Source organism: Quercus lobata, chromosome 11, assembly GCF_001633185.2.
Source record: "Quercus lobata isolate SW786 chromosome 11, ValleyOak3.0 Primary Assembly, whole genome shotgun sequence".
Taxonomy (NCBI): Eukaryota; Viridiplantae; Streptophyta; class Magnoliopsida; order Fagales; family Fagaceae; genus Quercus; species Quercus lobata.
In genome coordinates, this window is record NC_044914.1 from 21,231,123 (window position 1) to 21,257,267 (window position 26,145).

General features: G+C 34.7%; 1 protein-coding gene across 2 annotated transcripts; it reads left to right on the forward strand.

Annotated features, from left to right (window-relative positions):
• Positions 1–4,187: 4,187 nt before the first annotated feature.
• Positions 4,188–25,454, forward strand: LOC115967353 (calmodulin-binding transcription activator 2). Of its 2 annotated transcripts, XM_031086432.1 has the most exons (13): positions 4,188–4,380; positions 6,674–6,793; positions 9,216–9,331; positions 9,576–9,664; positions 10,557–10,599; positions 11,661–11,838; positions 11,956–12,081; positions 12,191–12,498; positions 15,688–16,224; positions 16,814–17,508; positions 18,062–18,632; positions 19,385–19,708; positions 25,033–25,454. In XM_031086432.1, exons 1-13 carry the CDS (start codon positions 4,341–4,343, stop codon positions 25,153–25,155), a joined length of 3,270 nt encoding a protein of 1,089 aa, XP_030942292.1. In that variant the 5' UTR covers positions 4,188–4,340; the 3' UTR covers positions 25,156–25,454. The 2 variants fall into 2 exon arrangements, with proteins under 2 accessions (XP_030942292.1, XP_030942293.1); XM_031086433.1 differs by lacking the exons at positions 4,188–4,380; positions 6,674–6,793 and having other exon boundaries at positions 9,241–9,331; positions 9,567–9,664.
• Positions 25,455–26,145: the final 691 nt, after the last annotated feature.

The following is a 26,145-nucleotide window of genomic DNA, read 5'->3' on the forward strand; positions in this document are numbered from 1 at the left end:
GTTGCCCTCTGGACATCTAACATTTTCTTCCCTCTTCTCGCTTTGTGAGGCCTTCCCTACAATCCACATTTGCTTGGGATGGTTCTAAACTGTGGATAGGACGCACATTGGGCCCACATTTGGTGTGTCCGAGGAGACATTCCTCCTTGGACGTCCTTTAAATAAGTTGGGCCCAACAGGATTGGGCTAGAAGTCTTTTGGCCCCATTTTCCCTTTTTGTCATGGCTGGACTCCGCGTGGGGCCAAAGGCCTATCGTTGAATTGTGAATTTTACCCCCACAATTATCAATTAGAAATAAGAAACATATGAGAGAGTATTTGATTTAAAAAAAAAAAAAAAAATTTATTTGTCAGTGTTCTCTGCATTGGAGTTGAGTGTTTCCTCCTTACAATCAAATGTGTGGCTTGGTCGTGATGAATGGCATTAGCTACTGGTAGCATTGAATAGTGTCTACTACATTCAGTTGAGTGACATCTAGGAACTATCATTCTTACCCATTATATTAATTTTTTATTTGACAAAAAGATCAAGGCATGACCTGTATCTCATCTCATTTACATTACTTTGACATTGTTTGAACATGATTTGATTGCGATCAAGGCCCTATTAGTTATATCATTTTAAACACATGTTTTCAGTTTTTAAACAACATTATACTTGTTTTCACACACTTTTTCATTCACACATATTTTCAAAAAAATTGAAAACTGTTGTTTAGACGCACGTACCCAACGGGCCCCAAATCACTATTAAGCTTTATGACATTTTTTCCGAAATAGGCTAATTGTTTGGTTAATTTTTAAATAATTTCATGATATCTTATGTTTTAAGTACGATATAAGCCCATGAGCAATCATTTTAAAGAGAATTTAATTGCCTTTCATTACTTGAATTTTTCACAATCAAGCTGCCTTATTTTTTACTAACTCTTGGTCAAACTACGGTCAAAATTGTTCAAAGAGGTCCAAATTATGTATTTAAGTATGATAAGATCGTAGAGGAACTCAGGATTTCAAGTTAGGGAGGCCAAAGTGTAAGGGAAAAAAAATTCAAATAAGCATCCATATATTATATTACAAACTACCAACTAAGATAAATACACAAAATTATTGTTTCTTAATACATTAAGATGCAATTATCTATTAACAAAAACAAAAAACACAAAATACTATTGTTTCTTAATACATAAAAGTGCAATCATCTATGAAAAGAGAAATTAACCCTCTCTTTTTTATTTATATTTATGAGTTTGGTTTATAACTATCGGGCTAATAGGTTTATTTTATTTTATTTTTTATTTAATAATAGTTTTTTTAAGTTTTGATTTTGTTAAATCTTTAGGTTGGGTAGTTGCCAGTTGGGCTAGGCTAATTGGAGTGGAGGGGGGCCTAAAGTTTTAGAATCAGGGGGCCCAATAACAAAAATTAAAAAAATGGTCATGCTAACGAGTGTTTTTAGGGTATTGGTTAACAATTCAGTTAAAGTGACAACTTTTTTCATTTTTCATAAAAGTGATGTCAAAACTTTTCTAAAATGGATTGTTAGCCAATACCTTAAGGCACTCGTTAGCATTTCCCTTAAATATATATATATATATATATCCACTAAAAAAATTTTTAGTACCAAGGGGGCCCGGGCCCCTTGGCCTTGGCTCCATCCTTGGATAAGATGAAATTTAGTGTGTGTTTGCATAGTTGATTTTCAGTGTGCATTTGCGCAGCTGATTTTTTGTGTGCGTTTGCGTTTCACTTGGTTGGTCCCATGACACTGTTTATGGACAAGTCAAGTGATGAAAAACGTGTGGCACTGTTCCCTTGGCACTATTCCGCAATAAAAAAATATATTTAACTACAATATTTTCAATAATAAGTTTTCAATTTTCAGCAAATAAGTGGTATCCAAACAAACCTTTAGTGTTTCATGATGAATTTTAGGCATGTTTGACCATTGGTCAAACTTTGGTGAATGTTAGGTCAAGTAGTTTTGTAATTTTGGCTTTTTAATTTACAAAATCAGTTAATTCACTATATGATTAGGACAAATTAATTTAGTCTTAGTGATTCCCTTGGCTTACAAATAAATGCGTGACTTTTGAGATTTTCCATAATTTAAAGTATTTACAATAAAGTTAATGGTAGATAAAATACGTCATCAATAATAACAAAAATGAATATATGTTTTGTGCACAATATGATATGACCATTAAATCATAAAATACCTGACTTTTGGGTTAGGTGAAATAGATGCCTAACACTTTATTGTTCTATAACCTAGACTTTGAATTTAGATTTTGGGTTGTTAAACCGGTTCTTTATTTATGTAATTTTTATTTTATAGGTTGTAACTAGGAAAGTAAAATATGTAATTTTTTTTCTAGGTTGTAACTAGGAGAATAAGTCATGTTATTTTTCTTTTCTAATTAGGATAAAAAACTATTCATTTTTTTAATAAAAAATTAGTTAATTTCTTGAACAATTTATTTGTAAATTTAATTTTTATTCAATTAAAATGAATTACCAATTTATGGAAGTATTAGTGGAATTTGAACACAAACACATAATTACTAATTTTGCATCTAAAAAAGCATGAGAAAAAGATTTTAAATAAAAAAATCAAATTATAAATATTATTTAATTAAAATTTAAATATAAGAAAAATGCTCCATTTAAGTGCCTCTTTAGGCCTTAAAATGGGTTGACCAATAAGCATACCCCCATTCCACCCAACCCATTTATTTATTTATTTATTTTTTATTTATCATTCCTAATTTTCATGGTACCAAATAAGAAAAAAATCTCCCATTTTTCATCGATATACTCTTTACTTAAACCAAAAAGACTAACATATTTCATGATATTTGAGTATCTAATAAAACATTTAGAGACATTCATAATTAAAATTCTCTTATATGAATACAAATCCTCTTTCATAGTTTTTGTGTTCTATTTATACTCCATAAATCATAACTTGTTATAAATTTAGTTGACTTACAAAATAACCAAAATTTGAAATGAAAAAAAAAACAAAAACAAAAACACACAGCATATCATAATTTGTATAGCATAAATGAGACAGAAAATTTATATTCTTCTTACACCCTTTTATCGAATTATTTAAAAAAAAAAAAAAAAAACACCGCGTAAGAGTGGTGCCGTGTGGGTTCGAGGAAACGGTGGAGATGGTGTATTAAAGAGATGCGAAGCTTTTTAGGTTGGTAGACTTGACCCGAAGATCTAGCGAGAAGCGAAGTGGAAAGGGCAAAAAAAGATAGCGACAACAACTGGGTAAGGAATTAAGGAAAGGAAACCACTTTCCCTGAACTTTCCTTAAATTTGCCACACGTCTAAATATCACTCAACCAACTCAAACGTCATTCTTGACTTTCTAATCCTAAACTTCTGCGCTGTCTTTCATTAGCGGAATAAAAAATATTCCACTTTTATTATCAAAACCAGCCACCTACAATAACAATCATTCCAAAACCATAATGATAGATTAATTTTTTATTTTTTTTTATAAATTTAAAAATTTAAGATTCTACGTAAATTCCTACGAGAATAATGTAGTGGATGGAATTTTGAAGTCCGGATTTATTGCCTGTCCTTCAATTTTATCGAGCTCGTTATCCGAATATCTTTAAAGGAAAATTTTTCATTTCATACTTAGTTAATTGTGAAAACTTATCACACATAAGGGGTAGTTTAGTAACGGTATTTGTATTTTTAAAAAATATGTTTGGATGAAAAAATGTGTAAAAATATATGTAATATTGTTTAAAAACTGAAAATATATTATTAAATTACTATAAATTTTTATAAAATAATTCAATTAAGTATATGTTTTTTTTTGCTAACTTATTTTCCTATTCAGCTTATTTTTACTACTATTTATAGGTCTTATTGCACTTTTTAATATTATTCATGGTTCCCATTATACTATTTTAGCTAACTTTTATATTTATCTATAATACTTTTAGCAAAAAAAATTTTAGTTTCATCAAAATAAACGGATTCAAACTAAACCTAAATTTATATATATCATATCATGAATTCATGATTAAATAAACGTACAAAGTGGGACACGCAAAATGTAGGCGATGACTTATATTCCATAATCATCATTTATATGATAAGCATTCAAAATTAAAATACAAAAAGAAATCTTGCGTTCAAGGATTTTTACACTTATACTTCGTCACGTCATTTGAAACGCACGCTGACTCAGAAAGAAAAACCGAAACAAAAAGAGCGCTCTCTCTCTCTCTCTCTCAACAGTGTCATTAGAAGTCTTTCGTTTCCTTCAAGACTCTCTCTCTCTCTCTCTGAGTGTTCCCCAAACCATGGCGGAGCGTGGATCGTACGGTCTGCCTCCTCGACTAGGTTTCATTTCTCACCTCTCTTTTTATTTATGGCTGATTTTATTCATTGGATCCCCTTCAGTATTTTCTCATTTCAATGAGTTTAGGTTTTTTTTTTCTTTGATTACCTTTTAGATTTAGCGTTTTCGTTTAGGTTTTGCAGACTTTTTTTTTTTTTGGGGCTTTAACTAAGCTTAGTATTATTAGTTTAATGGTTAATGGTATTTGATTGAGTTGCATTACTTCTCAAAGATTAATCTGAAAAATGGGGATTAATTTGTATCTGAGTGGTTTACTATAACAAATTTATAGATTACAACATGCATGCTGGTCAGCTTGTGTGAATAAGTTTTTTTTTTTTTTTTTAGTAATTGAAAAATTAAGGATAAAAAAGATTACTTTGGATCTTGTTATTGCTTTTTCTTATTGTTGTTGTTGTGTATTTTTTTTCCCCTTTTTGGGTTTTTTCAACAATATAGCTAATTCTGCTTTTGATTAAACCATTCATGATATCACTTTGGAAGAATGAGATTAAGAATTATTGTAATTTAGTTAACTTGGAGGTGGCACAAGAAAAAGTGGGAACTTCACTAAATTTGAATCTTGACTTTTGAGCTAGTGAGAAAGGAATTGCAGAGCTAGCCATAATTTTTTATTTTTATTTTTTTTAAATGGGTAAGAAATAATTTTTTTTATTAGATTGAGGGAAGAATGCATGCAAAAAATTCAATCAATCTATTAAATCTAAAAGAGAAGAAAACTAGATTTTGGTCAGTGCGTATTACCATCTTCTAGCTAGCTGGCCATAGTGATAATTTTTTCCCTTGGCTGGCAAGGTTGGTTTAGTTGCCATCGGAATGGATATATATGGATCGTTGTTCCTCATTGTTTGATGTGGTGTATTTGGAAGGAAAGAAATAGTAGGTGCTTTGAAGACAGGGAGAGCTCTCTACCTGATCTCAAGTTATTCTTTTTTAGAACCATATTGGACTGGTTATCAAAGGGGAGAAACCCATGTTATTCCCTGTATACCTGGGTGTCTCTTTTTTGATATCAATAAATCTTTATTACTTATCAAAAAAAAAAAAAATTCTAGATGCAGCCACAAGCAAGCATCCACACATACACTGATCTCAAAAGTAAGACTTAGTTGCACTGTGGACTGTTTAATACCATTAAGGTCTGTTTATTTTGACGTAAAACATTTTCTGGAAAATGTTTTCCTTATTTTTACGCCTGGTCAAATCAAAATCATTTACGGTTGACCAGGAAAAAAATCCTCTTTGTTCCTCTCCCTTCAAATGGTCTACATGATACATAGTAGAACAGTAGCATTCCAAATGAATCCTTCTAACTGGAAAAATCTCATGAATAACTTTCAAGAGTATCAACCACTATACTCCAAGTAGAGAGCTTCCTCTTTCTGCAAAGGAGTAGTTTTTAAAGCATTGTAACCTGTAGGAACAAAACACACAATCACGTTATTAGTTGCATAGCTATTAGGGCTTATTTAGTGATGGAGTGTAAGCCACTGGAATAGAATATCCTAGCAATTTAACTTTCAGATGCTCTCGAGCTTTAATATTAAATGCTGTTCTGAAGGACAATCACCAACTAATTTTCTTTTTCTAAGTAGCAGTATCTGATTTGGACTTATCCTCAGGCTAAATTGCTAGAATAAGTTAATAATGGGACTTGTTTAGGCTTCTTCCTCTGTTCAACCTCTTCTCCCATTCTTTGCAATTATGTTTGTTTTTCCTGTTACACATTAGGACATTTTTTTTAGTGCCACTGGTGTCTGTCTCGTGTCATGTCATGACTCTGTCCGGTGAATCGTGATATCAAGTTTCTAACCCTGAAATATCCAAATGTCCAAACATGTAACACGAAAAACAATCTGATATGGATCAGATTCTAAGATAGTATATCAAGTCTCTGATATATATCAGATTGTATTTTCGGTGTCCAATACGTCTACAGTGCATCATATTGGCTTGAGTTTGGGTTTTTTGTTGTTGTTGTTGTTTTGTGGGAATGCCTAATTTTACTCATCAAGTCAGTCTGTACATTATTCAACTATTTGTGTGGGTGAGATTGGGAGGTCTCTGTCTCTGATTTTCTTCCTTGCTCACTCTCTCTTTTGTACTCTCTAGCTTTGAAACACACAATTCCTCAAGTTTTGAGATAATTTTCTCACGCTAATAATAGATGTTCTTCTAGGTACTTTCTTTCAGTTACTATGTTTGACAGTTCACATCTAAATATTACTTTGGGAATACACATTTTTAATTCACAGTCTGTTATTTTATATGCAGATATTAAACATATACTGACAGAAGCCCAAAATCGATGGTTGAGACCTGCAGAAATTTGTGAAATTCTTCGTAATTATCAGAAGTTTCAAATTGCATCAGAGCCTCCGAACAGGCCCATAAGTATGATTCTTGTAAATCTTACAAAAAAAAAAATGGAAATAAAATTAAGATTTGTTTGGCATCATGATTCCATGTGCAGTGTATTTTGTCTAGATTAAATGAAGTTACATTGAGTATTTCATCATGATTTCTATGACTTTCTGTGTGCTTGTAAGTTTTATTGGTAGTGGATTAGTAATTTGGTTTTACTGTCAGTAGACATTTATGTTGAAAATTTTTAAGTGAAATACAAGTATACTTGTTCACATGGTCATGACTTATGCTCATACAATTACTTGTGATGTCCAAGCTAATCCTCAGACATACTATTATGCTCTAGATACGTAAATACAGTGTATTGCTGGTTCTTATCTTCTTGGTTCATGTGATGGTGAATTACTTCTTGTTCTGAATGGGTTTGGAAGCCCTGTCTCGTCATCTAACATTAGATTCTAGCTAGTGTCATATGCTGTCCAGGAATTGGTAGTTGCCCTGGCCCCAGAAACTTGTGTCTGACATAGGGAAGATCTAATGAGGTACTCCAATGGAGTCCTCCATTGGGAGATTTAGTTTTGTAGGGAGGTGCATAATCGTGAATTGGAAGCTTTCAGGAGCTTCATCAATTCCATTTATAGCACTCCTGTAAGGGGAATCGAGGAGGATAAGAGATGTTGGCTGCCTTGTAAGAGTAAGGGGTTCACGGTTAGTGCATACTACCATCTTCTTGTTGGCCATAGTGAGCAGTTTTTCCCTTGGAAAAGCATTTGGAAGCAGAAGATCCCCTCTAGAGTGGCTTTTTTTGTCTGGACCGTAGCCTTGGGGAAATGTCTGACAATTGACAATTTAAGGAAAATAAAGGTTTGCATTTTGGATTGGTGTTATATGTGCAAGTGTAATAGTGAAAGTGTTGACCATCTTTTCCTTCATTGCCCGGTTGCTTCGGAGCTATGGGATATGGTTTTTGGTTTATTTGGAGTTAGTTGGGTCATGCCATTGTCTGTTGTTGGGCTCTTTGCTTGCTGGCAAGGTTGTTTTGGTCGCCATCGTAATGGAGATATTTGGAAGGTCGTTCCTCTTTGTTTGATGTGGTGTATTTGGAAGGAGAGAAATACTAGGTGTTTTGAAGACGTTGAGCGTTCCATGCCTAATCTCAAGCTTCTTTTTCTCCGAACCTTATTTGACTGGTTCTCTGTGTGGAGAAACCAACCTTTTTCTACTATTTTGGATTTACTTGACTTTTGTAATATTCGTTTTTAATTTGTTCACCCCTGTATACTTCCTGTGTACTTGGGTGTCTCTCTGTTTTGATATCAATGAATCCTTATTAGTTATAAAAAAAAAAAAAATAGTTACAAGAATTTAGATGTGATTGCTTCTATTTTTCATGCTAATCCATTGCTGTATCTCTAGCGATCCATTTGTTTGGAAATTCATATTCTTAATTTTGGCAAGATACTCAGATGTTCCTTATTATTGGATAAAAATATTCTTGGATTGTTTCAAAAGTATGTCCAAGTTATACGGAGTATATGTTTGGGCATTGAGCATATTATTGTTTTTAAGATAAAAATAATTCTTGGATTATTTCAAAAGTATGTTAAAGTTATATGGAGTAAATGTTTGGGCATTGGAAATATTATCATTCATTGTGTTACCAAATATTAGTGTTGGGAATCTGTTTCTTGCTCTTAAAGGTTTGTTTTTAATTCCCAATGTTCAGTGTCTAAATCTTTTTTTGTTTCACTTTGAACACAGAATTTAGAGTGTCATGAGAAAGCTCTGAACATAGGATGATTTATTATTTGTCTTTATTCCCTATTCCTAAGAGTGTTGCTTATAACATAGAAAAGCTGCAAAGAGACTTTTTGTGAGGAGATATTGGAGATATTGCAAAGAGACTTTTTGCTTATGAGATATGGATCATGATTTTCACATTATTTGGGGTCATGTGGGTTATGCCAGAGGGTGTAGAAGATCTCCTCAATAGCTGGAACTGAAGGTTGGGACCCAAAAGTCATGCGATCTAGAGTGTGATCCCATGTTGTCTCATGTGGTGCCTTTGGTATGAGAGGAATGCATGGACTTTTGAGGGACAGGAGAAATCAATGCCTGATCTTAATTTTTTTTTTCTTCTCAAATCTTTATTTGAGTGGATGAATGCCTATCTATTTTCCTTTGGTCACACATTTGAGATGCTTGACTTTTGTTCTTTTGGTGCTTGGTTTTTTTTGTAATCTGTGTACACATCCTGTGTACAATGGTCTGCTTTTTGATTTTTAATAAAAGTTTTATTACTCATAAAAGAAGGATGATTTATTATTTCGTTTTTTAGTTGGCTAGGCTATAACTTTGTCTTCAATTAAAAGGACAATTTATCATCTATTGCTTCAATTTAAGTAGATATTTTTAAAAAGTCAAATCGTGATAGTTTTCAATTGTGCAGGTGGTTCTCTTTTTCTTTTTGATAGGAAGGTTTTAAGATACTTTAGAAAGGACGGACATAATTGGAGGAAGAAAAAAGATGGAAAGACTGTGAAGGAGGCTCATGAGAAGCTAAAGGTAAGCTTGCAAAAAAGGTCAATTACTGATGTGTAGTTCATGTTTTTGTGATTGATCCTGTGTAACTCACACAAATGCCTAAATGACTATGACATGGCTGATTAGATATTTAATCATTTTAGTATGCATATGTTATTTTACTCATATTTATTGTGTGGAGATTCTTTTGATGAAAGGATTGTTCATACAACTCTTTTAGAGGTTATCGAGGTTCTGATGGGTAACATACTTCAAGCAATTTTAGGTTGGGAGCGTTGATGTGCTACATTGCTATTATGCCCATGGAGAAGAGAATGAAAACTTTCAAAGGCGCAGTTATTGGATGCTTGAACAGTAAGTACTAACTAATATATATTTCACTTTCTTACTAGGTCGTCTTTTGAGGTCTTATCCTTGCCTCTTTGGATACCTTGGGAGTAGTTAAACACTTGAACCATTGGACAGGATCCTCCAAAAGAAAATGCATATTTCGTCATTAAGGCAAAACTTGCTAACAATGTATTATGGTCAGCTTTGAGGATGTTAGTGTGTGGTTTATTCCTATGGACTTTGTTGATTGACTTTTATCTGTATCTCTGCTACTATCCATGTTATTAGAGCTTGTCTTCTCCTTTTAGAGCCTTTACCTGCACAAGAATGCTTCCTCACCTTGGTACCTTTTCTTACTAACAAAGATTGAGAGATTAGTTGCATACTCTTAGGCCTTGTTTGTTGTGGGCCTCACAGCAGGCTTCTGAAAATGCCTCAACCAAATACGAAAGGGTGGGTGGTTGTTAGGGTGGAGTTAGGTGTTCTTAATTGTATTAATGTTCTTATATATTCTTATAGCTTGAGGTTTTTTGAGGATCATTTTGAAGATTGTTGGAAAGCATGAATATGGATATGCTTAAGGATATATATATGTTATACTTTATCTTGTATTGCACTTGGAATATGCGATGCTGCTTTTTCGTATTTTCCTCTCTCATTTTATCATTTTTCACATTATTTTCTCCTTTCTCACCTCTGATCTCCCAATTTCTCCTTTCAACATTTTCTTTGTTCTGCATGTTGACACAAATTATTAAATAGAATTTGTTGTATGTTTGAAATTTTTATATTTAATCGCTACATTGTTTGTATGGTTTTGCTTGAGTTTTGTTTCAGAGCTTCAAGTTGCTTGAAATTAGACATCTTGATCTATTTTTTTTGTCTTTGGTTTTTCTGAGCTGGTTGATTCTTGCAGGGATTTGATGCACATAGTTTTTGTCCACTACTTGGAAGTTAAGGTAATCTACTTCTTCATTGTTATTGCTTCTTTTGTTGCTTTTATTGTCATTGCTATCACTGTTCTTAACTTCTCATATTAGGTTTTCTGAAGGGCTTGAAACCTAGGTTACCTAAACTGCTTAGGTTAGGGTGCTACCACTCTCAATGTAGCGGTTTTGCAACTTGAGCTCAGATCCACTGATTTTCTGTGGATTATTTTGGCTGGATCATGGAATTTGTATTTTTAACATCATTAATTTTTGGCGCCAAAGAAGGGAATAAAACAGGGTTTGTATGAATAAAACATCATATTTTTTTATGACGTAGGAGAACTTCACTTAGATTTGTTGTACAGTATGCTCTGTGATGTTTTGAATAAAATAAAAAATCTTGATACCGATTAGGTTAGACTATTGATTATAAGATGTAGCTTGTATGAATTGCTATTGTCTTGATACCAATAATTCTAGTCCTTTCAGTATGGTAGGGATTAATATGTATCTGTGATTAACCAAATCTGTGGATGCATAAGATTCTGTGGGAAATGAATCATATGATTTATTGGGTAGGATGACAGAACAGATCTGGGAGCAATCCAATTTTATTTTGAGAGTCATGTCATGGAATAACCCTACAGTTGTAGGGAAAAAAGCTTATTCAGGCCCTTTCCCTGCTAACTATTCACCTTCTGGATAATGGGGTTTGTGTGCATTTAACATGTTGGAGTTTTAGACTTAGCAAACTTCAATGACCATCTGCCCCTCTTTGAATGAGGATCTTCACTCTTTACAATGGAACCACTTGTAAACACAGAATAATCCAATCAGTTAAATCCTAAGCCTCAGTTACTGATCTAAATGTGGTGGTTCAGATCTTTTCCCAAATTTGAAAATATGATTCCTCTATGTTTAGTATTTTTTCCCCCTGAACAAAATATTAAATTTGTAGTGTAGTGGACATAGTACAATATAATATATATATATATATATATATATATTTTTTTTACTTACGATTTATTCTTACAATATGATATATATTTTTTTTACTTACAATTTGTTCTTTGGACTTATCTTTCCATCAGGGTAGCAGGACAAATATTGGAGGCATTAAAGAGAGTGATGAGGTTACTTCAACTTTCCAGAAGGATAGCCCCCCGAGTTCTAGCTTTTCCCCAAATCATAATAGAGTGCCTTGTGGAAGTACAGATTCCCCAAGCCCAGCCAGTTCTCTGACATCGTTATACGAAGATGTTGATTCTGGTAATTTCTGCCTCTGATTTTGTTACTAGGCTTCATCGTTTGCTCATCCTTTTGCACTGATCTTGACTGATACTGAAAATTTCTTTACCTTTTAACCTTGCATGTGAACTTCTGCAGAGGATGTTTTCCAAGCAAGCTCGACATCTCGCTCATTTCTCGAGTCGCAGCCAATGGAGAATGGTCCTCTGAGAGACAGGACGGATGCTGGGGTGTTGAATTCATATTTTCCGCATCCCTCTGCAGGTAACCGTGTTTTTTTATATTTGTCTTTTTCCCCATCCTCCTTTCTTAATAATGGGATTTTGAACAACTTGGCAAAGATAACTGATTGTATGCTTGATAATCTTACCAGATGATCATGGTCTGTCATCAATTCCTGGAGCAAATTATATCTCTCACGTTTGGACAGATAGATCCAGAGAAAGTGATGATATTACTTCAAAAACAATTGATTTGGCATCCTGGGAAGAGGTCCTGGAACATTCTACAAGAGGATTCCATTCTACTGTACCTTCTAATGTATCATCATCTTCCTCCCAACCTGCCTCTATTGGAGTTGTCCTTGAGGAAGAAAATATGACTTTAGGTGGGCTTTTAGCAAGTGGGAGTGTTGTCAAAGAGGAGTTTCAAAATTTTGTGCCAATCCAATCAAATTGGCAGGTAATGATCTTGCAGTCCTCTATCTGTACTATTGGCATGTCTACATCTATCTCTCACACAACATAAGAAAAGGTTGATTTTTGACAGTTATTTTCTTGCCCAAAAGATTACTATTCTATTTTCCTGCCCAAAAAAGTGTCTAACATGAGAATTAGATAGAAGTTATAAAGAAGTTTTAAAGTTTCAAAAAAGAAGAGTAGAAAGGAAGGTATGGTTGTTTTCTTTGATGTTTTTTGGTGTTTTTGCCTATAACTATTTTATTACTATTCTTTTGGCTAGGGTAAAGCAAAATAATGTTTTAGTTGTATGTGTACATGTATATTCTTAGTAGTCTAACTAAAAGGAGTTCCTTGTCTCTTTATATACTGTATGATATTGGTGATGGGTTGAGGGTGAAGTTTTGGCAAGACTGATGGTGTGGGGAGACACCTCTTGCTGTGAGCTATCATGAACTGTTTAAAATTTGCTGAGATAAGGAGGCAAGGCTGAACTTATGAAGTTCACTAATGGTGTCTTTTATTGGGATGTAAGTTTCTTTAGGGGTGTTCCAAATCGGGAATTGGAGGCTGTGATGAGCTTCATGGATACCATAAATAGCTCTTCTGTAAGGGGGTTTAGGGAGGATAAAATGAGTTGGAAACAAGATAGAAATAAGGGGTTTTAGGTTAATGATTTTTACAATCTTCTAGTGGGCTCCAATGATTTTTGTTTCCCTTGGAAAAGAATTTATAAGCAGAAGATCCCTTCTTGAGTGGCTTTTCTTTGTCTGGATTGTTGCTTTGGGGAAATGTTTGACAATTGACAATTTATGAAAAAGGAAGGTTCGGATATTGGATTGGTGTTATATGTGCAAGTGTAATGGTGAATTGGTTGACCATCTTTTTCTTCTTTGTCCAATTGCTATGGATTTGTGTCTATGATTTTGGGTTTATTTGGATTAAGTTGGGTTATGCCAAAGTCAGTTGTGGGGTTCGCTTGCTGGCAAGGCCGGTTTGGTCATCATCAAAATGGTCATATATGGATAATTGTTCCCCATTGTTTAATGTGGTGACTTTGGAGGGAAAGAAACAATAGGTGTTTTGAAGATAGTGAGAGATCCATACCAGACCTCAAGTTATTTTCATTTAGAACTTGATTGGATTGATTGTCTACTTTGCGAAACCAATCATTCCCTTCTACTCTTGTTTTTCTTGATCCTTGTAATTTTTGTACTTGATTTGTTGATCCCTGTACACTACCTGCGTACTGGGGTGCCCCTTTTTTGATATCAATGAAACTTATTATTTATCAAAAAAAAAAAAAAAAAATCTTTTATCTCATGTTTATGGACCAATTTTCAACTAAATAATAAATACATGAAGGACTTGAAGTAGACTATTCTGTTTACTGGTATTCCTTCATTATCAAAGTTTAAACCAGGTAAGATTCTAGTTATTGACTTATTTCACCTGCGAGATGTTTGGGATATGACTTTGGGCCCTTCTCTGGTGCAATGGTAAAAGTCTTAGGCTGTCAAGTGCAAGCAGGTGGCCATAGATGTTTCCTCTTCAGACTACTTTCATTAGTCATTGAGTAATGGTTTTTTTTTAATTATTTTTTGATTGTTTGAAATTTTGCCTGCACACTCTTGTGGTTGTCAAATTTACTTTTAAGCCTTTTCTGGTTGTTTCTTTAGTTTTTTAATTTCATTTTGAACATTTTATCACACAGCTTTGAATTTTTGGTTTTATTTATTCAAATCTTCATATGTAACATATAATTTGTTAGAGTTACTCTTGTTATTTTATACTAGTGTAAGGGAATTCTTGTAATCTTGCAATATCACTCTAATATAAATATGTGCTAAGGTGAGGGACTGGTTGATGAAGCCCTGAACCTTTTTTTTCTAGTCTCTATATCTCTCTCTCTCTCTCTCCAGTCTTCACTTCTCCTCTCTTCTCTCCTTACCTTGATATTTCATATTTTTACAACTCACTTTGAAATTAGAGCATCATTCCAAATCTTGACCCAGTCCTTAGTATGCGTTAAAACAATCTGGAGGTTGTCATCTGGTGACAGAGGTGTGGTTCTGCATCTGTACAATGACATCTGCACTGACCTCAAGATTGCAGAGTCACCGAACTTGGGTGACCACGTTATCTGAGTCGTCAGTCTCTTTTGAGACTGATTGATGAAGCTCTAATCCTTGTCTATAATCAATCTCTCTCTTTCTCCTTTCTTCTCTCCTAACCCTAATATTGCATGGTACTTTAACTCAACTCATTTTATTGATCTTGTTTAACCTCCAATGGTTGTGAGCTTCAAGTCTTACTCAATTGGCTGCTCGAATTTCACAATCTTTCTACTGGTTTGAGCCTGTTTTTTAATAGGAAATGGACATGTTGGGGAGAAAAATTGTCCTCCTAATGATGGAAATGATGAAGAATTTGATGAGCAAGAGGGATCTTTGCCTTTATGGAGGTGGTTATTCAGGTCATGATGGATCTGTGTCATTTCTTTAGGACTTAACTGGGAAATTTTTCCTTTAAAATGTGTTTTTAAAAAGAGTGAAGGGAAACAAATTGTATTAGATCATCAAATTAATGGAAAAAAAAAAATTTATTAACGAAAAAGAAAGCTCAAATGGTAAATTTTATTGAACATAGATTTAAGAACCTTTAATTTTAACAAACTCTCAGTTCTAAGAACTGCTAATTTTAAAATACTACAACAAGTTTATACAATAGTGGTCAGCTAAAAAATGCTAGTGGATTTTTGTATCTTGATAGACTAGCATGTGCAGTGACATCTGCACAATTTGTCCAGGCTGCTTAGTTTGAATATCTGGATTTTTTTTTTCTTCTTTCCTCTCAAATCTAAGGGTTGACTGGTTTTTAAGCTTGGCCGGTGTATTGAAGATACTGAATTGGATCCTAATCAGATCACAGTTTAATTAGTATTCAGTAAGACTGTTGGTTCAGTCTAGTTATTGATAACTATGTCCAGGAGCCGCTACTGTTACCCACCTATACCACTGGTTTTAATGACTGCTAATATACACTTTTAGTATAGGTATCTTGGTGATGTGCTTAATAGCTTAATCATTGTTTTGGTTTTTTGTTTCATTTTTAGGGGTGGGAGGCGCGGTGGGAATGTTTACTGATCTCTTAAAATTGTTTGTAAGCTCATTTTATAATGTTTGTGTTCCAGATTCCTCTTGGAGACAATTCAGTAAACTTACCCATATGGCCTACTGACCAGTCATCACATTTGGAATTGGCATATGATCCGGGCACCACATTAGTTGACTCTAAAGCTCATGATACAATTATGAGAAATGGTACTGAGCCGCTTTCTACCCAACCTGTTCAGCAAAATGAGCAGCCTGTGCGGAACAAGCATCAAATAGAGCTTACAAATACAGAATCTCAGAGTTCAATTAAATCAATTTCCAAAATGGATATGCCTACAGAAGGAAATATTAACTATGCTTTGACTCTGAAAAAGCATTTAATCGATGGTGAACAGGGCTTGAAGAAAGTTGACAGCTTTTCTCGGTGGGCTTCAAAAGAACTCGGAGATGTAGATGATTTGAATATGCAGACCTCATCTGGTATATCCTGGAGCACTGTCGAATGTGGAAATGTAGTTGATGATTCCTCATTGAGCCCCTCTATCTCTCAGGACCAGTTTTTCAGTATTATAGATTTTTCACCGAAGTGGGCATACACAGACTCAGAGAATGAGGTATGAACATATGTTGACTATAGTATCCCTGCAAAAAAAAGAAAAAAAGAAAAAGGAAAAAAGTTGTTTGCACTGCATGTAACTTAACGAACCTTCTGAATAGTGAGATTTTAACTGCTCCGGAGACGCACACACAACCATGTTTTGTCCTTTCTTTACTAATTAATAAATAGTACTACGTTTTTATTAAGGTGCATAGATTAGTTTCATACTGTGCAAATCTGTAGTTTCATGTGTATGTGCCATTGTGCATTACTCACGAATTGTTATATTCCTATAATATGGTAATGGGAAATCTTCTTTGCTTTAACTACAGATATGAGCTGCTTTTTCCACACAAACAAATTTTGTATTACATTATGAAGCATTATTGAATGTTTCCAAATTAAGTCAAGTACTTTGCTTCCTAACTTCACAAAATATTTCAATAAATTGTTTAAGTTTTTCTTTTTTTACTGTTTCTGAAATGTTCTGAAATCCCACATAATGTTGCCATCTCTATTGAGATTTGATGAGTGGCTGTGTGACTGTGAAAGAAAAATAATTGCTGTATTTCTTATTACTTTTTACTTTCTTCAATATAAAACAGGTTCTGATTATTGGAAAATTTTTGAAGAGTCTACCTGAGGTAGCAAAATGTAACTGGTCATGTATGTTTGGGGAAGTGGAGGTTCCTGCAGAAGTTTTAGCTATTGGGGTTCTTTGTTGCCGTGCTCCACCTCACAGTGTTGGGCGTGTCCCTTTTTATGTAACATGTTCCAACAGGTTAGCTTGCAGTGAAGTACGAGAATTTGACTATAGAGTTGGCTCTATTAAAGACATAGACGTTGCCATTATCTATGGTGGTGCTACAACTGAAATGCTTCTTCATATGCGACTTGAGATGTTACTGTCTCTTATATCTGTCAGCCCTCCAAGTCATTTTGTTGAAGGTGTTCCAGAGAAACAAGACTTAATCAGTAAGGTTATTTCATTAAAGGAGGAAGAGGAGTATTACCAGATGGCAGAGCCAATCTCACAGAATGATCCATCTCAATATGAAGTGAAGGAGCATCTCCTTAAAGTTCTGATGAAAGAAAAGCTGTACTCATGGCTACTCCATAAAGTATCTGAAGATGGCAAAGGTCCAAGTGTATTAGATGATGAGGGGCAAGGTGTGCTACATTTAGCAGCTGCCCTAGGTTATGATTGGGCCATAAAACCAATTGTAAAATCAGGAGTTAGTATCAATTTCCGGGACATAAATGGTTGGACTGCCCTTCACTGGGCTGCATACTGTGGCAGGCAAGAACTATGACTTTGATTTCTTACTTATTTATTTTACTAAATTCTATGGATGTGGTTGCATTCTATGTTTCTAAAATAAACCTATGTACTTTTGGCTTTGTGCCTAGCCTACCCACCCTGACCCATTTGGACTGAGGTAATGCAATTTTCAAAGTCTTTCCCCATATAGTCAGCATTAGAAAAGAAGTTTTTAATAGGCTTGTTGTCCCTGCAGAAAGTCAAATGAAGACATCCCTCTTGTTGCTCTCTCTTTGTGGAATCACATATGTAGACTAGAATGCCTGCATGCTATATGGTTACAAAAGCCTTAAGTTCACTCTTATATATAATCCTTCAAGCTCTAAGTCTGTACATTGCTTTCCTTTGTTCATATGCAGATAAACTTCTTAAAACTATAATAAAATCTTTTCAAAACATCCAAAGTAATTGCATTAGTTACTTGGCTAGGACTGAATTGCAATTTGTATTGTGTGCTGTGTGGTCTGTATCAGGTTCAGAACAACTAATATTTCACCTGTTGTGTTCATTTTTGAATCCTTGTTAAATTCAGAGAGCAGACAGTCGGGTTCCTAGTCTCTCTGGGTGCTTCTCCTGGAGCATTGACAGATCCATCTCCAGAATTTCCTTTGGGTAGAACACCCGCAGACCTGGCAGGTGTAAATGGACACAAAGGAATCTCTGGTTTTCTTGCAGAACATCTTTTGACTAGCTACCTCAAATCCCTAGAAATGAATGATCCAAATGAAGTTAGAACAGAAGTTTCTGGACAAAAAGTTTCAGAACAGACCGTAACACCTGCGAATTATGGTGACATACCAGAGGCACTGTCGCTCAGGGATTCACTTACTGCTGTCTCTAATGCCACACTAGCTGCAGATCGTATACATCTAATGTTCAGGATGCATTCATTGGAGAGGAGACGGATCACTGAGTATGATGATGATGATGTAGTTAGATTGTCTGATGAACATGCTCTTTCAGTTGTAGCTGCCAAGACACGCAAGGCTAAACAAAGTGATGGGGTAGTCCATGCTGCTGCAACACAAATACAGAAGAAGTTTCGTGGTTGGAAGAAAAGAAAAGAATTCTTAATAATCCGTCAAAGAATTGTTAAAATCCAGGTTTGAAATGCTACCCTTTCCCTTTGTTGAGTTCTAAGGGATCTTGCTATTGTCATCATTGGGTCTCCCCCTCCCCTTTCAAAATATTTAACTTTTACATGGTAATCCCTGAGGCCAGAGTGCGTAGAAAAATAAGTAGAAGTCTTTTATAAATGAGATAATTTGTGGGCTTTTTTGGGTATCAAAGGGTGTAATCAGATTTTCTGCACACAATTAAATTTTGCAAATCATGGAATCAGTTGTTAGCTTCTTTTCAATCTATGAACATGTTTTGGAATTAAGGTTGTGTCCATCTTTGGATGTATATATTATCATGTTTCCCATTAGACTATAAAAATGACTTATTTTTAGGATTTGTTAAGTAGTTAGATTTTATTAACAAAGGAGAGAACATCAAGATGTAAGGTTCACTTACAAAATTACAATCTGACATTTAACAAATCTAGAAAATCTATAAATGTAGTAAAGCAAGGGGCATTCCCAAAAGCAGTTCTCCATCATATGAGGATCTCAAAAACGTAAATTATAAAATGCTCAAGCCCCAAAAGAAGATACTTTTATCCCTTTTTTCCCATTGTATGATGCTAAAATGCAACTTACCTGGGAAAACAAAAGATGTTAAAATGTGAATTCAGACATTTGGTCAGAAGCATTTGGAATATACTTTTATGCCATCCGGTGTACTTCTTCCATATATCCTGTAAGCCATCAATTATGGATTGGTACTGATTTCTTAATTTTATGATGTGAAGGCCCATGTGAGGGGACACCAGGTGAGGAAGAAATATAGAACAATCATCTGGTCTGTAGGGATTCTGGAGAAGGTTATATTACGCTGGAGACGCAAGGGAATTGGTTTGCGGGGATTCCGATCCGATGCGCGTACTGAGGACCCCAAACCTCAAGATGTTCCATCAAAGGAGGATGATTATGATTTTCTTAAGGATGGTAGGAAACAGACAGAGGAAAGGCTGCAAAAAGCACTCACTAGGGTGAAGTCTATGGTTCAGTATCCTGAGGCTCGGGCTCAATACAGTAGGCTGCGAACTGCTGTTGAAGGGTTTCGAGAAACCAAGGTATATATATTTATATCAATGTTTTTACTTATTCATTTAAGAATGAAAAATGAATCCACTTAAATAAATTTATTTTCCAGAAGAAGCTAGTTTTCCAAAATGATATAATTCATATATGGTTTGGCAATGGAAGCTCACTTGTTTTTGTCATATGCTTGAAGTTAAATGAGTCACATTGATTGGGTGTGAACCTTAATATGTTTTATATACCAGTTGGATCTCTTTACCTAATAGTTTTAAGCTTCTGGGTTGGTGCCCTAACACAGTATAAGAGTGTTGGTATATGCTGGAATTAAGTGGGCTTACACGTGCGGTGGAGTGTTGTTATATGGTCTTCTTAATATATGTTGTTGGTTAGCTTTCAAATAGTTTAGGCTGTTGTGCCTGTTGGTTAATCAGAGTTTTTAATTTCTTATGCTTGGACTCCAAGTGCCAGGCCTCTATGCATTTGTTTGTCAGTTGGGCCCAGTTATTTCAGATCTGTATCCATCTGTGGGGTCAATTATGCCTATTTGTTGGGCTTGTAAGTGAGAGGGGTAAGAGCAAAATCTCACATTAGTTGATTATGGGCCTTAATATAAGTAAAGATACTATTTGAGTCTCTCCATCTATCAACTTGAGCTTTAGGGTTGAATGTTCTAATACTGTCATTGTTGTTGGGCTTGTTTATCCCATATGGAAGTTAATTTCTTGTGCTCGGCTGCTTATTTGTTCGATTATTGGGAGATCACCATGTAAAGGCCACCGCTATGATCAGCTGCTTTCTATAGGGGGCTTTTACAGACCTCTCGCAAGTCATAATCTTTTGAGTATCATTCATGTTTGAAATATCTCATATATCTTGCAGTCCCAGAATTTCGTGTTGAAGCCCCCTTTTTTTGTTATTCATAGCAAAGTTGTCAATTCTGTTCAGGTAGCTGTTCCAGTTTATTCATTTTGAATGAGATATTTCGATGCTGGTCTATTATGTCTACTGTTTTAGGGTTATCGCTAACATTATATACATGTATAAGTCTTCTTCACATAATGAACATTCATAATGTCATCATTATATAACATAATATGTCATGTATGAGTAAATATATAAATAAATAAAAAATATTCTTAATGAAAAAAAATGTCATATGTAATTAAACAAAAAAAAAAAAACATTGTTAATAATAATAAAATGTAATATGTGAGTAAAGTAATGAAAAACATGGGTTTAGGAAAAATATGATTTGTTTACGAACCGGCCAAAATTTATATACTGGGCAGAATTTAGTGGACTGGACCAAAACCAGCGAAATGGACTGGAATGGGCTGGAATTCAGAATGAGATGGAATAGAGAGGTGATTTGTATTAGTTAACTAACTGGAATGGAATTTTTCACATTGATTCATAGCAATGATTGGGACTATAATATTGCTGATAATTAATAACATTGATTCATAGCAATGATTGGGGTGATAATATTGTTGACTATGTCTTGTGAATCAAAGTCGGACAAAAGGGTGAGCAACATTGAATTTTATGCATGGAATACATTTATATTTCTTTGATGAGGTTTACCAATTAATTTTTTAACTAGGAAGACTTTACTTCCTCATGGATTAAGTCAAAAGTGGAGGCACATCGTTGATTGAGGACAATGAAGTTAAGAAAGGGATAATAAAATACTATTAGAAACTGTATGAGGAGCAGGTGGAATGCAGCCTAAACGTAGATGACGTTGAATTTGCAACACTTAAATGGTTGGAGAATGAAGAGGAAGTCTTTATGGCTATAAAAGTATGAACACTTAAATGGATGGAGAATGAAGAGGAAGTCTTTATAGCTATAAAAGTAGGAACTGGGTTAAGGCTCTAGGTCTTGATGGGTTTATGTGTTGTGGTAAAGGAAGACCAAAGAATTGAAGTGTTCAGGGAATTTCATATGATTGTACCTTTGAGAGGGGCCTCAATACTTGGAAAGCAAGGACACGACATTTGGGTTGCCATGCCTGTGTCCAACATGGCAGGGATACAGGACACGTGTTGGACATGGCTGCACGCATGTCCCGGCTGTTTTTTTTTTTTTGAAAAATGATGGACACTGCGGGACACAGTTGGGACACGGCTTGGGCCAAAAAAAAAGAGCTGAAAACCTAAAATGCACCTCTCATGCCGATCTCCTCCCTTGTCTTCTTCTTCTTCTTCTTCTTGTGTGATCTCCTCCCTCTTCTTCTTATTCTTCTTCTTCCTCTCATGTGATCTCCTCCCTTTTCTTTCTCCTCTAATGCAATCTCTTCTTCTTCTTCTTCTTATCGCTCAGGCCAGATCTATTTCTCCTTTGCAATTTTCCCCTTTTGCCATTTTCCCTTGTTTTGTCTGTGTTGCTTTCTTTATTTTTTCTGCCACACACTGACACACACGTGAAGCATTTATCTCCACCCACCCACGTGAATAGCTTCTTTTCAAATTTGTCTTTTATGAGTTAAAATCCATTGCCCATCAAGCCAGGTAATTATATCCTTTTACAATTATTTTTCAATTATCTAGGTAGACAGTAGACACATACGCGCGCGCACACACACACACATAGTGGCTAGGCTTTAATATGCTTTTAAAATAATTTTTAACAATTATTAAAAAAACATTATTTTTGTTATAAAAAAATTTTTGTAAGCTTTGAAATTATATATATAAAATTAATTAATATATGTATCCCTGCTGTACCTATGTCTTAATTTTTCAAAAATTGTGGTGTTTCCATACCGTACTCATGCCTGTATCCATGCAAGTGCTTCCTAGCTCAATACTTAATTCATCACTCTCATTACCAAGAAATCAGGTGCATCAAACATGAGATTTCTGTCCAGTAAATTCCTGCCTTTACAAAATATTGTCCAAGGTGTTGGATTGAAGAGGGTAGTAGGTAAGTTCGTATCTGACTCACATGATCCATTTGTTGGAGGGATACAAATTCTAGATTTTATGTTAACTGCAATTAAATGATTGGATAGTAGAGTTCATGCTAAGATATAGGGAGTCATATGCAAACTGGATTGAGAAGGCTAATGAACATGTTAATTGGGGACAGTCTTCTTCATGTACTTGAGAGATATGGGTTTGGGGAGAAGTGGACTTGGATCAGCATGTATGTCTTGTGTTAGATTCTTGATTCTTATTAATGGGAATCCCTTGGTTGTCTTCCATATATAAAAGGAATTAAGGCAAGTAGACCTGTTACCGCTTTGGAAATTCTTAGCAAGATGATTGAGAAGGTACTTTTGGATTGTAAGGTATGTTCTTTACCTATGACTTATTTGGCTTTTTATAGGGACTGTTCTTTGAGGCTAGTTTTGTTTGGAACGGAGTTATAGAATTAGAGAGGATGGAGAAGAGATTGGTGGGTTGAAAGAAATTAGACTTTTTAAATGCGAATAGAATTACTTTAATTAAGACTACTTTGACAAAGCTACCTATCTACTTTGTGCCTATCTTTACTATGCTAGTCAATTAGCCAATAGAGTGAAGAAGTTGTAGAGGGAGTTTCTTTGGGGTGGCTTGGGGGAGGAGAAAAAAATACATTTAGGGGAGTGGAGTATTACCTGCACGTCTCTATGCAAAGGAGGATTGGGTATTAGAACTTTGGGTACATAACTGATGCGCTGTGGAAGGGATTATGGAGATTTATTCAGGATAGTGATCACTTATGGAGAAGATTGGTGGAAGTAAAATATGGGGAAGGTGACCGAGAATTGGACTTGGCATCCAGTTCACATATCACATGGATTGGGAGCATTCAGTGGATGTTGGAATTCATTTTCTAGATTTATGGGGTTGAAAGTTGAGTTAGTTTGTCATGATGTTTGGTGCACTGATACTGATATGTCATCTTTGTTTCCTGAGCTTTTTTGAGCTAGATGCTAACATTAATGTGATATCTGATTACATTGAGGTCAATAATGGTGGGGTTTGGGATCCCACTTTTGTAGTCATGATCTAGATGGGTAGATGTTCTCAAAATTTTTTTTTTTTTTCCCTTTTTTGTTGTTGCTACACTTAGTTCAAATCCGTGTGGAATTGGGGAGAAAGGTGTAGTTGAAATTGGATTAAGTAGTTGTTTTACTGTTTTTATAATGAGGAGCTGCGAGGGTCTATGTCAAACTCTTTGCTTGGAAGGTAGTTTGGAGAGTGAAAGCCCGTATGAAGGTGGTATGGACTGTGGTTTTGGTGTTGGGGAAATTCTTACCATGGATAATCTAATTGAATGGGGGATGGTTGCAGTGAATAGATTCTCTATGTGCAAAAGAAGCATACCGAAAATAGGTTCTGTATTGCATTGTCCTGTGGCCATGGAGTTAAGGGATTTTGTGTTTGTAGTTTCTGGAATAAAATGGTTCATGCCTAAAATGATGAATCTACTTCTATATTGGCGACATAACTCCAAAACTTTAGAATTAGACTTTGGAACATGGTTTCATCTCTGGATGATGTGGCATATTTGAAGGGAGAGGAATAGGAGGACCTTTGAATGAAAGATATCTGTGGAGAGACTCAAGTCTCATTGTTGGGTCTTTTTTCTATTGGATGGGAATAGACCACCAAAGATGTATGATTTCATAGATGTATTTATTTTTTTCATCTTATTAGGGGAACTTTTGGGTATGTAGCTGGTTTATATTATTTGTTCCCTATGTATTCTTTAAAAATTTTTAATCAATAAAATTCCTGTTATATATATCTCAAAAGCCTATAAAGTTATTGGAATTTTATTAGACAATGGAATGTCATTCTGTGCATGGCTTGCAAATTCTAGGGAGTTCCATTTTTGCAAATGGTTCTGGACCAAAAATACAATCTGATGGTGGATGTAAAGCATTTAGAATTCAAAACTTTTATGTAATTTGCAAAAAAAAAAAAATTGTTCTATATTATTTTTAAGATTCTTCTCCGATTTTGGGTGAATATGTAATGCCAAACTGTCATGCCTGCTTTAGGAAAAACTTTTGGATGCTATCAAATTATAATATTCTAGGTCTACTTTATTTATTAGAAATTGTTTGAAGATATGTGTGGTAATACCTGCCAGGGGCTTTCTTATAGTGATTCTTGCTATCGAAAAAAAAAAAAAAAAAAAAATTCATCTATGAAAAGGGGGAAAATATCTAAAATGATGTATTTGTGACCCTCTTGATCCTGACAGGATGCTGTGTAACATTAGACAAGTATTGAAACTTTTTTTTAGAGTTGAATATATATAGTTGGAATCAAACTGGATGGGTTTGCCAGATTATCTCTTCTCATCAGCAGGGTCTGTAAATACTGACTGGATGTTTTTTGCACTACAATTTTGGCAGGCATATAATCTGGTTTTGAATAGTTCGGAAGAAGCAGTTGTTGCTGATGAGGAACTGATTGATATCGATACACTATTGGAAGATGTAGAAGATGACAGTTTTATGTCTATGGCATTTGAGTAAGTCTTTGCCATGGCTCTCTGACATGAGCCCCTCCTGTATTGTAGATCTCTGGCTTAGTTGCAGCATTATAAAGGTTCTAACTTCATATTTCTGTATATAGGATGTCTAATTTATTAGGTCATTCATGATTTTCTAGCAGGGTTACATAGTATTGAGAAGAAACATTACTTTGCACAGTTATTATAGTGATTACATTGTCTTCTCATGCTTAAAGGGACTTAATTTTACTCTGTAGTTTGTTTATAATTGACAATATTGGTTTACAGCTACATAATTTTAAGAAGTAATTTTATTTTTCATGTTGCACTTTTTTTAACATGATTATTATTTGTATTTTCAGTCTTTGTAAAGGGGCTGGTGTAGTATTCATTGTTATTCCCAAGTTTATAGCATGCGGTTCTGTTGTTTTACTATGTTTGAAATTATGATATTCATTCCCCAAAAAAAAAAAAAAAACAGAAAGTAGTCCCGCTTGCAAATAAGGCGAAACTATAATATTGGTCCTTTAAGTTTACATATTAAGTGCTATTGGTTCTTGAAGTTTAAAATGAGCACTATTAGTCTTTAAAGTTTTAAAAATGAGTGTCACTTTTTAAATGACTAGTGATCTTAATTCATATTAAAAAATGAAAAATCAATAAATTTTTTACCCCCAAACCCACCTAAATTAAAACACACCTCTGATCGAAAGTGTTTTTTGAGTTCCAACAAACAAAACACCATGTCACTAGAGCTATCCATGGGTAGGGCCACGTCGGGTTTGTGCCCAATCCGGACTTGACCTGAATGAGGCGGGTGGATAAAAATTTGACCCGAAATCGACCTGGAGATCTAGTTGGATTTTTCGATTCGGGTCTCGTCGGTGGGTTCGGGTTTGTGGGACTTGACCTTCAGGTTGGTCTAGTTGGATTTTTCGAGGTTTTCATCAGGTTTACCGGGGCCAAAATCTGGTCAGATTCGGCGAGATCTGGCCGAAATCTGATCGGATCC